The sequence below is a fragment of the Oratosquilla oratoria genome, chromosome 1 (assembly GCF_046742065.1).
Source record: "Oratosquilla oratoria isolate Oo_2021 chromosome 1, ASM4674206v1, whole genome shotgun sequence".
Taxonomy (NCBI): domain Eukaryota; kingdom Metazoa; phylum Arthropoda; class Malacostraca; order Stomatopoda; family Squillidae; genus Oratosquilla; species Oratosquilla oratoria.
Genome location: NC_134777.1, coordinates 134,212,620 through 134,226,184, shown reverse-complemented (window position 1 = coordinate 134,226,184; position 13,565 = coordinate 134,212,620). Strand labels below are relative to the sequence as shown.

General features: G+C 38.3%; 1 protein-coding gene across 1 annotated transcript in view; it reads left to right on the top strand.

Moving 5' to 3' along the window:
• Chi (LIM domain-binding protein 2 Chi) overlaps positions 1-13,565 on the top strand; it is a 499,269-nt gene that overhangs the window by 14,026 nt on the left and 471,678 nt on the right. Inside the window, exon 2 of the mRNA XM_076188440.1 lies at positions 9,729-10,585. Within this exon, the coding sequence (XP_076044555.1) occupies positions 10,179-10,585 (407 nt within the window). The 5' untranslated portion in view covers positions 9,729-10,178. The remainder of the gene's footprint in view (positions 1-9,728; positions 10,586-13,565) is intronic.

Genomic DNA, 13,565 nt, shown 5'->3' with positions numbered 1-13,565 from the left:
ATTGATTGTATTTTGACCTGATGGTGTTCTCATTTGTAGGTAACTGGCCTCTAGATGCATAATTAACTTTAAAATTGATAAGTAAGAAACTAATAATTATTAATGAAATTGAAAAAATATGTATATAAACCATGATTTTTTTCATATAGGGATGATGCAAGGGATGACCTAAAGATATTGATTTTTCATCTGTCAGGAATTACATTATCAGGACTACATCAATAGTAAATCAGTACTGGCCCCGATCATGTTTGCCATATACATAAATGACATGGATGAAGGAGTAGTGTTATATGAATTTCTTTGCAGATGACGCAAAAATACTAAAAGTAAGAATGGAAGAGGATTGCAACTTATTACAACAAGACTTGGACAAGATCTGGAAATGGACTCAAAAGTGGAAAGTGAAAGTCAATATCAAGAAATGTAGTATAATAGAATTTGGAAAAAGTAAAAACAGAATATCGAGGGATTATAAAATTGGTGAAGAAGAGGTAAAAAAAGTAAACTCTGAAAAAGACCTTGGAGTGATGATCAGCAAAGACATGACACCAGACAAGCATATTAATAAAATATTTGGAGAAACCTACAATTTATTGAGGTCAATAAAAGTGACATTTGTCTATTTGGATGAGGAAATGATAAAAAAAAAAATTACTACACTAATGAGACCAAAACTCAAATACGCAGCAACACTATGGACACCCAGTACCAAAAAGAATATAAGAAAATTAGAAAGAATACAAAGAGCAACAACAAAACTGGCACTATCTCTTCCCAAAATTACATATGAACAAAGACTGTCCAAATTAGAATTACCAACTCTGGAACAAAGAAGGGAAAGAGGAGACCTACTAACTATATAGAATTACGAAGGGAATGGAAATCTTAGATAAGAATGATTTATTGCAACGGGACAATGGAAAAACAAGAGGACATGAAAAGAAGCTCAAAAAAGATAATTACAGAAGAGATCTGGAAAAAAAATAGCTTCCCACACAGAGCGATAGATATCTGGAACAAATTAGACAAAAAAACAGTGTGTGCAAACACTATTCAAGATTAAAAAAAAAAAAAAAACGATGCTGAAAGATAAAAAGATGGGTCACCACGAGCATAGCTCCCTTCCCGTATAATACAACTAGGTAAATACATGAAGATTGAGTATGCTATGCTGAAAGATAAAAAGATGGGTCACCATGAGCATAGCTCCCTTCCCGTATAATACAACTAGGTAAATACATGAAGATTGAGTATGCTATTATTATTTCATATATTTATTTTTCTTAATAGGTATATCAGTTATGTCATTCATATGTGTATTTATCACTCTGTGTGGGAAGCTGTTCTTTTTCAGGTCTCTTCTGTAGTTATCCTTTTTGAGTTTCATTGCATGTCCTCTTGTTTTTCTTCTGTCCCACTTTAATAAGTCCTCTCTATCAAGGCATTCTTTTCCTTTCTTAATACTGTAGATGGTTAGTAGGTCCCCTCGTTCTCTTCTTTGTTCTAGGGTTGGCAATTCCAGTTTGACCAGTCTTTGTTCATATGTCAGATTTGCAAGTGATGGGACCAACTTTGTCATTGCTCTTTGTATTCTAATTTTCTTATATTCTTTTATGTACTGGGTGACCATATCAGCACTGCATATTCTAGTTTTGGCCTTACCAGTGTTTGTAATATTTTCTTGATCATTTCCTTATCCAGGTATTTGAAGGCCACTTTTATTGATATCAACAAACTGTATGTTTCTCCGACTATTTTATTTATTTGTTTATCTGGCGACATGTCTTTGGTGATGATTACTCCTAGGTCCCTTTCAGAATTTACTTTATTTACTTCTTTTCCATCAATTTTATACTGTCCTGTTATTCTCTTCTTGCTTTTTCCAAATTCAATTATACTGTACTTCTTGATGTTGAATTGTACCTCCCATCTTTTGTTCCACTTTGAGACTTTGTTCAGATCCCTCTGCAATGAGACACAGTCTGTTTCGGAGTTTATTCTCTTTAATAATCTTGCGTCATCTGTAAAGCAGTTCATATAACTTTCACTGCCTTTGTCCATGTCATTTACATGTGTATAGCAAACATTATCGGAGCTAGTACTGACCCCTGTGGGATGCCACTACTCATTTCTTCCCATTTTAAATATTTGTTTCTGAGCACCACTCATTTTTCTTCCATGTAGGAAGTCCTCCATCCAATTCAATAGTTTTCCATGTATGCCTCCTATTGTTTCCAGTTTATATAGTAATTTTCTGTGTGGTACTTTTCAAATGCCTTTTGCAGGTCCAGGAATGCAGTCTGCCCAGCCATCCCTTTCTTGCAGTATATCTATCAATCTTGAATAGAAGCAAATTAAATTAGTGGTACATAATCTTCCTTGTCTGAATCCAGATTGACTCGGGTTCAGTATATTATTCTCCTCCAGATATTTTGTCCATCTATCTTTGATGATTCTCTCACAAATTTCTACTATTGTACTCGTTAGGGTCTTTCTTATTTCCCCCTTTATATATTGGCATTATATTGGCATTTTTCCAGTCTCCTGGTAGTTTTCCTTCTTCGAGTGTGCATTAAATTATTTTGTATATTTTTCCTGTTAGTTCGTCTATACATTCCTTCAGTATCCAGTTTGTATTTCCGTCTGGGCCATGTGATTTGTTAATGTCAAGCTTTAGTATTTGATTCCTTATTTCATTCTGAGTAATGTTAATTCCTTCAATGGAGGAAATCTTACTTCAATTCTTTGATCACAGTTTTGTAGATTTTTTTCCTCTTTGATGAATACAGATTTGAAATGTTTGTTCATAATATCTGCCATTTCTATATCCTCTGTGTATTCTCTATTACCTTGACGTAATTTGTGTATTTCCTGTTTATTTTTTAGCTTGCCATTTACATATCTATAAAATAGTTTGGGTTGATCTTTGCATTTATCTATTATGTCCTTTTCATAATTTCTCTTTTCTTCCCTACATAATTTTACATATTCATCTCTTAGTTTGGTGTATATTTTCCATTTCAGTTTTTTTTTTTTTTTTTTTTTTTTTTTTTTTTTTTCTTCTCTACCTTTTCCAGGCTTTATCTCCTCTGTATTTTGCCTCACTGCATTTTTTATTATTCATACTTATCCACACCTTCATTATAGATTTCCTTCCAAATTGTCCATTTATCTTCCACCTTTGTTTCTTCATTATTAAATTTTTTCCAATTTGCTTCTCGAAAGAATTTTCCAAGTTTCTCAAAATCTGTTTTGTTGTACATTAGTCTTCCTTTTCTGTGTTTTTCATTAATTTCTATATTTGCTTCTTCATTTAATTCTAGTTCCATTAGTATGTGATCACTTTTTCCAATTGGTGTCTTGTATTCGATTTTATCCACAATTTCGGGTTCTGATGTGAATATCAAATCCAATCTTGAGGGTTTATTGTTATTTCTATGTCTGGTGTTTTCCTTGACCCATTGTGTCAGTGTGTAATCATTGGTCATTTCCAGTGATCTTCTTCACCTTTCAGTCATCACTTCCCAACATATTTCTTTCGAGTTAAAATCACCCATAATTACCAGATTTCCTTCTTTAGTATTTCATTTAGTGTTTTTCTTATGTCTTCCAGCATTTTAGAGTGTTCACTTTCATTCCATGCGTGAGTTTTGGGTGGGACATAAATCACTGCATACTTTCTATTTTTCATATCTCTATCCTCAATTCTTATCATAATCAATTCCACATTGTTCTCTCCTTCAATAATTTTTGTCACATTTTGGCCTTTCTTTGTTAGTAACATCACTCCACCCTGCTTTGTTTCTCTATTTCTGTACCAACAATCATATAAGCCTTGGCCTACACTATTTGATGGTAATGATCCTTTCAATTTTGTCTACAGAATCCCCATTATATCTGTTTTTTCTTGTTCTAGATAGTCATTCAGTTCATTGATTCCTGATATCAATCCTGCCTTTGTATCTTGCAATATAAACTTTGTTCTTAAATTCTTGTATGGTGTGTCCACACACTATTGTTTCATCCAATTTGTTCTAAACATCAAGCACTCTGTGTGGATTTTTTTTTTTTTTTTCCCTCCCCAGATCTTTTCTATAGCTATCTTTTTTGAGTTTCTTTCCCTGTCCTTTTTTATTTATTCTTTTTTTGTTTATTTATTTATTTATTATTATTAAAAAAAAAATTCTGTTATTGGTTTGCCCATTCTGATGTACCATTTCCTCAGTCTCATTTCGATCACTCTCCAATAGAATTCCTTGCTTTTGGTCTCCGTTCTCTTCACATTTTTTTTTTTCCTTTGCTTCATCTCTAATGTCCTCTCTTTTTGTAATTCCTCAATACTCATTTCTTTTTTTTATCCATATCTTATTGTACTTTTCACTCCTTGCCAAGTTACTTTTTCAAATATGTCTTCTACTTCCATTTGTGATCTTAGTTTTATCTTTAGGGGTCGATTTCTATCCTAAGAATAGTGGCCAATCCTATACACATCATCAACGTCTTTGCTTGCATTTTGGTCTCCATCCTGAATTTCATTTAGGATTGCTATGGCCATCTCTTTTTCTCTTCTTTTTCACTCATGTACCTTGCCAGACCATGGGCAGAGTATTTTAGGGAGTTGCTAAGTGTGAAGGAGGATAGGGAGGGAAAGGTAGTTGCAGTGGGAGGCGCTAAGAAAATAAGTGATGAGTGAGAAAAATGGAGGAGAAATAGAGAAAGATGAAGTGAGCAGGTAAGGCACCTGAGTTGGATGGATGCCATGCAGAATGTCTGAAGAAAGGAGGTACAGTTATGGTGGACTGGCTGGTGAGGTTATTTAATATTTGTTAAAGAGAGGGTAGAGTGCCGGAGGACTGGAGGAGTGCCTGTATAGTTCCGCTTTCAGTGGGAAATGGGGACAAGTGTGAGTGTAGTAGTTTTAGAGGGATCAGCTTGTTGAGTGTAGTTGGGAAGGCTTATGGGAGGGTCTTGATTGAGAGGATTAGGAGAGGAAAAGAGGGAGTAATTGGTGAGGAACAGTGTGGTTTTAGGACAGGTAGGGGATGTGTAGATCAGATTTTTGTGGTAGGACAGATATGTGGAAAAGCTATAGGAAAAGGTAAGGATGTTTTTTTTTTTTTGGCTTTTATGGATCTGGAAAAGGCTTATGACAGGGTAGACAGGAAGGCACTGTGGGAGGTACTGCAGATATATGGGATAGGAGGAAAGATGTTAACCACTTCACTCTGGGCCAAAATCTCGCGGGCAGCATTAGCTGCCAGACGTATGATGTTGCGTCATATACTCGCATGAAAAAAAAAAAAAAGTTACTGCTGTATTGATCGTTCTCTCTTTCACCTGTGAATTTTGATAACCATAGAAAATATGATGAAGCCAGTTTACAGAGTATGGGGGTCATGCAGGTACAACCAGGGCTGGGGAGTCGGAGTCGGAAGCATTTACGGTGTCACTGGAGTCGGTAAAAATATACCGACTCCGGCTCCAGTTAAATTTACATTTTATAAGGCCTTTGTTTAGTCTGTAGAGTTATGCAGTTCACACTCCTTATAAGTAGAATATATAAAAAAATAATTTCATAAAATGTAATAAATCTCATCGTCTTATCTTCGTGGTCATTCCACTAAACCCCCAAAACGTCCTTGTGCAATGCTGGCTTTCAAATTTATACATAGACCGATAAACATGCAAAGTATTACTTGAATAAATTAAACACCTCCATTTTTCACCTGTTGACACACAGTCACGGGAGCTGTAATATTCCTGTCAAGTTCCATATGCATAATTTCCATCACTCCATCAGTTTGGTAGTTTCTCCCGCTGCTGTGTTGCCAAACAGTAGGATAATTATGATTTCAACTGTAGACTAACGCAATAATACTATATCTTCACTCCTTTCCCCTTCTTTTTCCCCTCTATACTTTTTAACATTGAATTATTGAAATAAGGATATTTAAAATTGAAAAAAATAAGTTTCACATTTCAAACAAGTTCAGCTGTATCTTGTTTTGTACTCGTATCGATAAGATCGGTTCCAGAACTAGAGTAATGTCCATTGCAATAATCGCATAGCAGTACCAGTAATTTCAGTACATTAAGACAAAAGAAGGTATGAAAACATATGAAGTATAATGATACCCAAAAAGTATGTATGATACATATACCTTTCAGTATCATACATGTTCAGCCGTAACACTCGACCTTGTACCATACTCGTATCAATAAGGTTTATTTTCTCTATATTTACTGTTTCCTTTCAAGAAATTTGCCTAAACTTCTTTTATAAAGTATTTTAATTTTTTTTTATTTTGTATTTGCAAAACTGTAAAAAAATCTTACATTATATATTTACAAAGGTTATATTTCAACTTTTGTTATAAAAAACCGTATTTTTGTTTTTTAGATGTACTTATCACTTATTTGCAAAGATATATATATTATGCCAAATGTCTTACATTATAGAATCTTTTTTTTTTGTTTTTTTTGTTTTTACTGAATTTTCTTCAATATCCTTTCAAATTTTTTTGTCTACTTCAGTTATAAAGTATTAATGAAGAGGTCAAACATAGGAAAGCCACACTATAATATATATATTTATTCTTTGATATAAACCAGTTATAATGATATAAGTGTACTCAAGATTGGAGCGTATGTGTGTTGCATAGGCTTTATAATATGTAGGCCATAATCAGTTAATTACATGAAGAGGAGTAGTCGGTGGTGCCAAAAATAGAGGAGTCGGAGGTTTTGTGTTCCGACTCCCCAGCCCTGGGTACAACTACAATAAATATAATCAAGATGCCGACATCGGCATCCTCGCGTACCCACTTACTTCTCATGACGCCTACGTAGGCTTCACCATATGGAAGGGGTTAAGAGCAGTCATGAGTTTTTATGAGAGTAGTAAAGCTTGTGTTAGGATTAGAAATGGGGAGAGTGAATGGTTTGAAGTAAAGGTGGGACTTTGGCAGGGATATGTTATTTCACCCTGGCTGTTCAATCTATACATGGATGGGATGGTGCGAGAGGTAAATGCAAGGTTTGTGGGTCAGGGATTGGAGATGGTTAAAGAAAAAGGAGAAAAGTGGGAGGTGAGCCAGTTGTTGTTTGCTGACAACACTGCAGGCTGGAAGTGAGCATTAATGGAGAGAGACTGGAGGGAGTGGATATGTTTGAATATTTGGGTGCAAATATGGCAGGAAAGGGAGGAGTGGGGGTGGAGGTAGAATGTAAATTGAGAGAAGCGAGTAAATGCCTTGGTGGATTAAAAAGTGTAATGAGAAATAGACATCTGGGAATGGATGCTAAGAGGAGGTTATATGAAGGAGTAATTGTGCCAACAGCACTGTATGGGGCAGAAACATGGAACATAAGAGAGGAAGAGAGAAGGAGTTTGAATGTGTTTGAGATGAAATGTTTTAGAAGTATGATAGGGGATACTAGGCTAGATAGAGTGAGAAATGAGGAGGTGAGGAGGAGAACAGGGGTGGAAAGGGAATTGAGAGATAGGGTTGATGAAAGAGTATTAGGATGGTTTGGACACATGGAAAGAATGAGTGAAGAAAGATTAGTAAAAGGTGTGGAAGGAGTGAATATGAGGGGGCATCCTAGGATGAAATGGATGGATGGAGTGAAAGTGGCATTACAAAAGAGAGGAATGTCTGTTGAGGAAGGACGGGAAGAGGACAGAAGATGGGTGAATGGAGAAGGGTTGTGTATGGGTGATGCTGTGATGCATGAAGGGGAGTGGGTGGGGGATAGGGGGCGAGGAAATATGTATGAGAAAAAATTTGACACAGCCCGAAGGGATTTCTCCCCGTCTTCTCCTTTTCTGCATGAGGGGATGGAGAGGGGGGCCGCCGAATTTATGAAGCGGCCTTGTTGCGGATGTGCTGTGTCTTGCAACACTGCTTCTGACCCAGGGCAATGGACCGGATGCAGGGATGACCCATCATCCAGGAGGTACCAAGATAAGAGGGAGGGAGGAGGGTGAAGAGGAATGGAATGGGTGGGAGTGGTTTCTATGACTTTTTCTTTTTGGCAACCCCCTGTGTAAGGGGGAAAAAGGCCTTTGGTATATATATGTATATATGTACCACAATACATTTTTTTCCTATCCACTGTGTCTCTGACCCAATTTGACTTTTCATTAATTACTTGTATAATTGTCTCTTGCATTTTCCTGCATTTGTTGTTGGACTATTTCTTTGAAAAAAGTTTCTTTATTTTCAATGTTTTCCTTCCATTTCTTAATCTTTCGGATACTTTCCTCACCTAAGTTCTCTTTGATTTTTTTCAGTCATTTCTTGTATTTTGTTGATAACCACTTTTTTCAAGTTTTCACTATTGGTAGTATCATTAATTCTCTTCTTTTCATTATCACTCTTCAGCTCTCTTATATCATTTTTTATTTCCTTAATCTTGTTTCTTAGATCCAAGTTAGTTTTCCTCAGGTTGGAAATTTGAATGTTTGGTTGCGCTAAGCGATCCATTAGTCCAACGATTTCGTTCCGTAAGTCCATAATTTCATTCTCCCACCGTATCCTATTTTTGCTCATTTCCCTCTCTATCTCTAAGATTCGACTTAAACTCCTTCTTTCGTACTTACTGAATCCAGAAAAAGCATCGTTGTGATATTCCCTCGTGGTCTCGGGAGTCACGTAAAGTTTGTTCACATTGGGGTTTGACATGTTGTCACTAGATGGCTCTGATTCGAAGTTGTCATTGAAGTCAGACTTTTCGTTATTTTCCTTCATTTTTTTGGTAATTACGTCTTAATACATTTAACTAGCACTACAGAGATATTATTTCGGACACCCACAACTTCTCCCCTCCCATACAATACAAACCAGGTTTCCTTTTTTGTTGTTTATCTTCTTTGGGGCCCAGTGATTAAGGTGTTGTTAGTTCCGTGGTCGGGGTGTGTGTGTGTGTGTATTTACCTAGTTATATTATACGGGAAAGGGAGCTATGCTCATAGTGACCCATCTTTGTATCTCTCAGCATCTAGTTTGATCTGAAATTCCTGTATGATTTTTGTACACACTACTGTTTCATCCAATTTGTTCCAGACATCCACCACTTTTTTTTTTTTTTTTTTTCTCACTTTAATAAGTCTTCTCTGTCAAGGCTTTCCATGCCTTTCTTGATTCTGTAGATAGCCAGTAGATCTCCTCTTTCTCTTCTTTGTTCCAGAGTTAGTAGCTCCAGTTCAGATAATCTTTGTTAGTATGTCAATTTTGAAAGTGTTGGTGCCATCTTTGTCATTGCTGTTTGGATTCTTGCTAATTTTTTTATACATTTGTTTATTTTACTTTTTATTTATTTATTTATTTATTTATATATTTTTTTTGTACTGGGTGTCAATAGTGTCGCTGCATACTCGAATCTTGGTGGTATCAGTGTGACAGTTTTTTTTTTTTTTTTTTTTTAATTACTTAATCCAGGTAATTAAAAACCATCTTTATTGATCTTAATGATTTATAGGTTTCACCAACTATTTTGTTTATGTGCATGTTTGGGGACATGTATATGGTGATAATTACTCCTAGATTACTCTTGATGTTGAAGTTCACTTACCACTTTTGGCTCCATTCCCGGACTTTGTTCAGGTCTCTCTGTAGTGATTCAGTCTTTTTCTGTACTTACTTTCTTTAGTAATTTTGCATCATCTGTGTATGTGTGTGTATGTGTTTTTATGATGTACTTAAAAGATCTTATGTTTGCAGGCTGCGTGTGTTGTTGGTGTGTGTGCGTGAGGGCACATCGCCACCCTGGAGGCGGAGCCAGCACCTCTCGGCTGGAAGGGCCCCCCTGGTGCCCCCTCAGAGCCTCACGGTCCCCCTTCTGTTGGTCCCCCAGGTTTTCCGAACCCAGCCACACCCACCTTTTCTGCACCAGGAACCCCTACATTCAACCCCCCTGGCCTTCCCCTCACCCGCCCTTCCCCAGGACCCCCAGGTCCCGTGGTCACCTCGACATCTTCCTCGTTTCCGGGGCCAACTGGCCCCACCCCACCCTTCACCACGCCACCAAACAGCTTCACGGGGCCTCCGACATCAGGCCCCCCCTCTGCTCCTTTTCCTGGTTCTCCAGCTCCTTCCAATGCCTCCACTCCAGGACCAGGGGGGCCCTCTCCCTTCCCACAGCCACCTGTGTCGGGAGGGCCCAGCAGTGCCATGGTGCCCAGCAGTCTGGCAGGACCCGGGCCTTCACCCATGTCCTTCCCCTGCTCAACCAACTACAGTAGTCCTACGCCCAGTGGACCCCACATCAACGGACCTAATGGACCAACCATGGCAGGCCCGGGACCCATGGGACCCATGGGGCCTATGGGACCCATGAACAATGGACCCCCAGGACCAGGGCCGGGTCATCCTGGGCCTTTTCCTGGTCCTGGTGGGCCAGGTCCTGGTCCTGGGTTTTCAGGTCCAGGAGGTCCATTTGGGCCAGGTGGTCCTCCCTTTGGTCCTGGTGGCCCACCAGGTGGGCCACCCGGGGGCCCACCTCTGCATGGACACATGCATGGTCCAGCACCTCACCCCATGATGGGCCAAATGGGACCAATGGATCGCATTGATCAAGGGTAAGCAAAGCAATTTTATATATATATATATATATATATAATGATAAATGTGTTTGGCCTGTTTTATTTGCAGCAGTTAGAACAGGTATATTTGAAGGAAAACTTACTATAATTGACTTGTGTTTACCCATAAAAAAGCAGGTGGTTATAGATTTTGAAAATGTGAAAATTTCTGGAGAAAGTTATACATACATACATACCAAGGCTTTTTCCCCCTTACAAGGAAGGTAGCCAAAAAGGAAAAGGCATAAAATCAATCCCACCCATTCCATCCCTGAATACACTCCACACCCCTCCACCCTCCCTCTTATCTTAGCACCTCCTGGATGACGGGTCATCCCTGCACCTTGTCCACTGCCCTGGGTCAGAAGCAGTGTCGCAAGACACAGTACATCCACAGCAAGACCACTTCATTAAATCAGCAACCCCCTCCTCTCCATCCCCCCATGCCCCATACCCCCGCCCATTCCACCTCATGCATCACATCATCATCCATATACAACCATTCTCCATTCACCCCAGTCTTCTGTCCTCTCCCGTCCTTCCTCAACAGTCATACCCCTCTTCCCCAAAGCCCCCTTCACCCCATCCATCCACCTCATCCTAGGACGTCCCCTCATGTTCACTCCCTCCACATCTGCCTTCCATACCTCTTTTACTAGTCTTTCTTCACTCATTCTTTCCATGTGTCCAAACCATCCTAATACTCTTTCATCAACCCTAACTCCCAACTCCCTTTCCATCCCCGTTCTTCTCCTCACCTCCTCATTTCTCACTCTATCTAGCCTAGTAACCCCCATCATACTTCTCAGACACCTCATCTCAAACACATTCAAACTCCTTCTCTCTTCCTCTCTTATGTTCCATGTTTCTGCCCCATACAGTGCTGTTGGCACAATCACTCCTTCATACAGTCTCCTCTTAGCATCCATTCCCAAATGTCTGTTCCTCATTACACTCTTCAATCCACCAAGGCATTTACTTGCTTCTAGAATGGATTATTTGATAAGAATTTGAATTAGTTTTGTAGTTGTTGGCATTTCTCCACACCCATCACCAGAACCTCAATCCCATGATGCATTTGAGAAAAATCTAATGCATTGCTTGATACAAAAAATATATATATGTATATATATATATATGTATATATATATATATATATATACATATATATACATATATGTATATTTATTTATATATATATGTATACGTATATATATATATATATATATATATACATATGTATATGTGTATATATATATATATATATGTATATATATATATATGTGTGTGTGTATATATATATATGTGTGTGTGTATATATATATATATGTGTGTATATATATATGTGTGTATATATATATATCTATGTATATATATATATATGTATATATATATATATGTATATACATATATATATTTATATATGTATTTATATATATATATATATATATATATATATATATATATATATATATATATATAACTTTTACTGGAAAACCACCATCAAAATTTATGTCGGGGGAACTTTTCAAGCCCAGATGTAGTGGCTGCTTGCCTTTCCACCCACCACATCACATGAAGAAAGTATGATATATCTCAAAAATTCCCCCAAAAAGTAAAAGACTTTCTGCCATTTGAGAATTATGATTAGAATGTGACCACTATAAGTAGTGTAGGTAGTAGGGAAAAGTGAAACCCACCCAGTCTCAAGAGATAATACATACATATATCAAAGGCTTTTTTTGTTTTTTTCTCCCTTCCTTCCTTATAAGGGAGGTAGCCAAAAACCAAAGGCATAGAACCACTCCCACCCATTCCATCTCTATCACACTCCACTCCCCTCCACCCTCTTCCCTCCCTCTTACCTTGGTACCTCTCGTATAACAGGTCATCCCTGTGTCTCGCCCACTGCCCTGGGTCAGAAGCAGTGTCACAATTCACAGCACATCCACAGCAAGGCTGCTTCATTAAACAGGCAACCCCCCTCTCTGTCCCCTCATGCAGAAAAGGAGAAGACAGGGAGAAATCCCTTCAGGCTGCATCAAATTATTTCTCATACATACTCCCTCACCTCTCATGCATCACATCATCATCCATATACAACCATTCTCCATTCACCCCTATCTTCTGTCCTCTCCCGTCCTTCTTCAGCAGACATTCCCCTCTTACCCACAGCCCCTTTTACCCCATCCATCCATCTCATCCTAGGCCAACCCCTCATGTTCACTCCTTCCACATCTGCCTTCCACACCTCTTTTACTAGTCTTTTTTCACTCATTCTTTCCATGTGTTCAAACCATCCCAATACTCTTTTATCAACCCTATCTCTCAACTCCCTTTCAACCCCCGTTCTCCTCCTTACCTCCTCATTTCTCACTCTATCCAGCCTTGTAACCCTATCATATTTCTCAGACACCTCATCTCAAACACATACAAACACCTCTCTTCCTCTCTTTAAGTTCCACATTTCTATCCCATACAGTGCTGTTGGCACAATCACTCCTTCATACAATCTCCTCTTAGCATCCATTCCTAAATGTGTATTACACATTACACTTTTTTAATCCACCAAGGCATTTACTCGCTTCTCTCAATCTACATTCTACCTCCTCCACTCCTTTTCCTGCCACATTCGCACTCAAGTATCTAAAACTGTCCACTTCCTCCAGTCTCTCTCTCTTAATACTCACTTCCAGTTTGCTGCCACTTTCTCCCCTTGTACATCTCATCACCTTTTACCCACATTTATCTTCAATTTCCTTCTTTCACACACCTTTCCAAACTCTGTCACTAACTTCCTCAGTCCCTTCTCTGATCCTGCTACAAGCACAGTGTTGCCTGCAAACAACAACTGGCTTATCTTCCACTTTTCTCCATTTTCTTTAATCATTTCCAATCCCTGACCCACTACCCTTGCATTTACTTCATGCACCACCCCATCCATGTATAAATTGAACAGCCAGGGTGACATAACACA